Raw genomic sequence first — 4,689 nt, 5'->3', positions numbered from 1 at the left:
TCTGCTGCCTGCAATTACTGCAAGTTCAAATCTCACCAGGCTCAAGGTTGACTCAGCCTTCCATCCTTTCTAAAGTAGGTGAAATGAGGACCCAGATTATGGAGGCAATAAGGTGACTTTGTATAAATATACAAAAGTATGAAGGCTATTGCTTAACGCATTGTAAGCCGCCCTGAGTCTCTGGAGAAGGGCGGCATATAAATCAATTTTTTTTAAAAAAAGAAATGACTTAGAAATTACTGTTACAATTGAGAAAATGACAGACTCATTTCCTAATCTCCTTGGCATTACATTTTTGGCAATACTGGATTTGCCAGAGGAGGTTTCTCTGAATTAATTATCATGTTCCTGGCAAGGCGGTATAGAAATATGGATATTTTTTTTTTTATCACTCTCGTGAGTATATCATCACTGGTTATCAACCTGGACCTCTGGCTGGTTTCCATTCTCTTCTTCTTCCTCCTTGAAAACTCTCTGGAGGATAATGTTTAGGTTGCATCTAGAAGGATGTTCCATCTTTCTCCCCAGTAGAAAATAGATCAGCGGGTTAACACTGCTGTTTAGACAGGCACATAGGTAGCCATATGTGATTAAATTGCCATACTTGTGCTTGAAAAGAGTCTCGTTGAGATAAATGGCACTTGGCGGAATAGAAAAGATGAGGAAGAAAAACAGGGCCAGCAAAATGACTTTGAGAAGCCTTCCTCGCTTCTGCATCTGTGACTTAAGGTAGCCTTTGATGAAGAGGGCTAGGCTGGAGACCACCATGAGTGGGATGCAAATCGAGGTACATATGAGAATGTGATAGAACGAAGGGAAGATTTTAGTCAGTCTTGCATCAAACAGAGCAAAATGAATTGTACAGAGCAGCAAAGAGACTAGCCATGAGAAGGCACAAAGTATGAGGGACAAATAGGGAGGCTGATGGCATCGATACCAAATTGGGAAGAAGAGAGCCAAACACCGGTCGATGCTGATGATTGTCAAAAGAATTTGACCAGTGCAATAAGTGCATATGAAACATTCTGTTATTATTAGGGGGAATAATCTCTTAGCCAGGTACAGAATTCCTGTCAGAAATAGGAATATGAGGGTCCCACTGTCAGCTATGGCTAAATTGAGGATGTAAACAGTGAAAGAATTTCTCTTAATCGTGCATCCCAAAAGTCGGATGACAATGCCATTTCCAATAATTCCTGGAATACAGATTAAAATGATTAAAGAATAGATGACTATTTTCTGATATTCAGGCTCATGAACGTTGCTCTTGGAGTAGATGTCCTCAGTCTCGTTGTGATCGTTATACCTGAATGCCAAACTTTCCATTTTAGCATCCGTTATTCCAGAAAAGTATGGAATTTTCACATTGGTTGCTATCTTCTGTGGAAATGAATCTCACTTTGATTTTCTTGTTTCTGCTTCGTCTTGAGAGCTAAGGATGGATCCAGAAAAGCTAAAGGACAAAGCACTGACCCTTGGTTTAGTCAACAGCCATCAAATGACTTTTGCATCTGTTCTGATTTTCCCAAGAAGGATGTGGACAGGATGTGGACAATTTCACAGAAAATCTTCAGCAAAAAAATCACTTGGGTTATCCTTTTGGGTACTTCTGCATTGGTTCTTGCTCAAGAAGGCAGAAATTGTGACTTCAGTGTCTGTAGATTATTTTCTCCCATCAGTTTTCAGCCATATGGGGTCAATTCATCATCTGGCATCATCTGGTTTCAGAACACGTTTCTTGGTTCGCCTTAATGCCTTTCCATACAAGCGAAGCAGAAATGACTCATGGAGAACAGTTAATGTGATCACTTTGCCAGTTAAAAGAGGAAATGTTTTCTGTTTTGTGGGTAGTTTGGTTTCCTCTGCTTCTTCCCAAGAACTGTGTCATATCTAAAGTTTTTTAAAAAAATAGTCAGATGACCACTTTAATGGCATACAATACAATATGGATCTTTCCATCTTTATTTTAAAGTGTAAAGCAACTGCCGTACAAAGTTATTAATCATAATTCTTATCCTTCTCAAATGTTCTCTTTGGGACCACCTATAAATAACCAGAACGTTTAATAATATTCTGGTTGGTTTATGTTTGTTCCCAGATAAACATCACAAGAGAAGAAAAAAATTTGTCCTTTGGAACAGGGGTCTCCAACCTTGGCAACTTTAAGACTTGTGGACTTCAACTTGTGGAATTGAAGTCCACAAGTCTTAAAGTTGCCAAGGTTGGAGACCCCTGCTTTGGAATATTAACTGATAAAGGTCTTCCCTACTAAATATTTCTAATAATGTAGAATCTCACATGGTCGGTGACAATTTAGCAAGGATTCTAGGAAGCTGCCATCTCATTGAACTAAACCAAACCAAACTAAACTGCAAGCTAATGAAATGAAATAAAGTATACAATGAAACAATGGCCAAATACACCACCAGAGAAGCCACCTTAAGCTAAGGAGGCAGAAATAAAATTAGATAAGGGAAACATTAGAACATAAATTGTTTATAGAATGAATAAAAATAACAGAAAGATTAGAAGTAAGAAGATTAAAAGAGTCTTCCACTTCTCTGCTCACAACAGAATAACTTATGCCACCAGACTTGAAATTTTGGGCTTAGATGACTTAGAACTACACCACCTTCGGTCTGACTTAAGCGTAGTACACAAAATTATCTGCTACAATGTCCTACCTGTCAATGACTACTTCAGCTTCAACCTCAACAATACACGAGCACACAATAGTACAAACTAAAGGTAAACCGCTCCAAACTCGATTGCACGAAATACGACTTCAGCAACGGAGTGGTCAATGCCTGGAATGCACTACCTAACTATAGTGGTTTCACCCCAAAACCCCCAAAATTTTAATCTTAGACTGTCTACTGTATGACCTCACCCCATTCCTAAGAGGTCTGTCAGGGGCGTGCATAAGTGCACTATCGTGCCTACCATCCCTGTCCTACTGTCCCTTTTTATTCCTATCCATTTCCTGTATTCATAATCATGTTTATACTTATATCTGTTATCTTAGACATGCCTGATGAAATAAATAAATAAAATAAATAACTGGGTTTCTTTTTTTAAAAAAAATAACTGGTCGTCTGTGATGGATAACCTTATCATACTATCAACAAATGTTGCCCTTGCAGTTTCTGAGACTTATTCTGAATTGAGAATTATTATTTTTTTTTTTCATATAACCAATGATGAGAGTTCTATCTTTGCTAAGGACATACCTGGTGATGAAGTAAAAGAATTCCTGGTGAGGTTAAACAGATCTCTTTGAGAATCCAAGGAAGTTCAGAAAGCGAGATTTCTTGGACGACTCCAGTTTGGTCTGCCTTTGATGTGGCTATGGTGAGCATGCAGAATTTATTCGGCATCAGAAATAGATTCCAGTAAAGAAGAGGAACTTGCTTCACATTTTGCTAAGTGTATCTCCAGATCTTTGCAAAGGAAAGACTTAATCATAATTTGGAAGGAGAAGCAAAACTCACCCCCGTTTATAACTTCTGTGAGAATGAGAAAACCCATCATCTGCATCTGCATAAACAGAGGGATAGAAACAAGATCACGTGAAGTGTTAATTCCACTTTATAATGCCTTGGTAAGGCCACACTTGGAATACTGCATCCAGTTTTGGTCGTCACTATGTAAAAGAGATGTTGAGACTCTAGAAAGAGTGCAGAGAAGAGCAAGAAACATGATTAGGGAACTGGAGGCTAAAACATATGAAGAACAGTTGCTGGAATTGGATATGTCTAGTTTGATGTAGGGACGCGCTGGCTCAGTGGCTAAAGACACTGAGCTTATCGATCGAAAGGTCGGCAGTTCAGCGGTTCGAATCCCTAATGCCGCCTAACGGGGTGAGCTCCCGTTACTTGTCCCAGTTTCTGCCAACCTAGCAGTTCGAAAGCACGTAAAAATGCAAGTAGAAAAATAGGGACCACCTTTGGTGGGAAGGTAACAGTGTTTCGTGTGCCTTTGACATTTAGTCATGCCAGCCATATGACCACAGAAACATCTTTGGACAATGCTGGCTCTTCAGGTTTGAAACAGAGATGAGCACCGCCCCTTAGAGTCAGGAATGAGTAGCACATGTATGCGAGGGGAACCTTTACTTTAGTTTGATGAAAAGAAGGTCTTGGGGTGACATGATAGCATGACCAATATCTCAGGGGCTGCCACAAAGAAGAGGGAGTCAAGCTATTCTCCAAAGCACCTGAGGGTAGGACAAGAAGCAATGGGTGGAAACTAATCAAGGAGAGAAGCAACTTAGAACTAAAGAGAAATTTCCTGACGGTGAGAACAATTAATCAGTGGAATAGCTTGCCTCCAGAAGTTGTGGCTGCTCCAACACTGGAAGTTTTAAGAAGAGACTAGACAACTATTTGTCTGAAATGGTATAGTGTCTCCTGCCTGAGCAGGGGGTTGGACTAGAAAACCTCCAAGGTCCCTTCCAACTCTGTTATTCTGGTATTGATTAGCATATATTCTTGAGGACATAGACAGAATTTAAAAGGACTATTTGGAGCAAAGGAAGTAAAAAAGAAGCTTTAACTCTGTGGGAGTTTTTTCCCCAAAATACAGAAGGCATCACTTTCTTTACCCTTGAAGAATATTTCAGAACTACAGTTGGTCCAGAATGGAGCAGCCTAAATAGTCATGGGCATTTTTCATTTTCTTCATGTGACA

At 39.6% G+C, this 4,689-nt stretch overlaps 1 protein-coding gene across 1 annotated transcript; it reads right to left on the bottom strand.

The window, feature by feature from the left end:
* Positions 1-408: 408 nt before the first annotated feature.
* Positions 409-1,359, bottom strand: LOC139315588 (proto-oncogene Mas-like). The gene has a single exon (XM_070941983.1). It carries the CDS (start codon positions 1,324-1,326, stop codon positions 409-411), a length of 918 nt encoding a protein of 305 aa, XP_070798084.1. The 5' UTR covers positions 1,327-1,359.
* Positions 1,360-4,689: the final 3,330 nt, after the last annotated feature.

The sequence above is a fragment of the Pituophis catenifer genome, unplaced genomic scaffold (assembly GCF_029215685.1).
Source record: "Pituophis catenifer annectens isolate HBS135680 unplaced genomic scaffold, rPitCat1.0.hap2 SCAF_3, whole genome shotgun sequence".
NCBI lineage: Eukaryota > Metazoa > Chordata > Lepidosauria > Squamata > Colubridae > Pituophis > Pituophis catenifer.
Note: the sequence above shows the minus strand (reverse complement) of the source record. Positions and strands in the feature narration are given on the sequence as shown.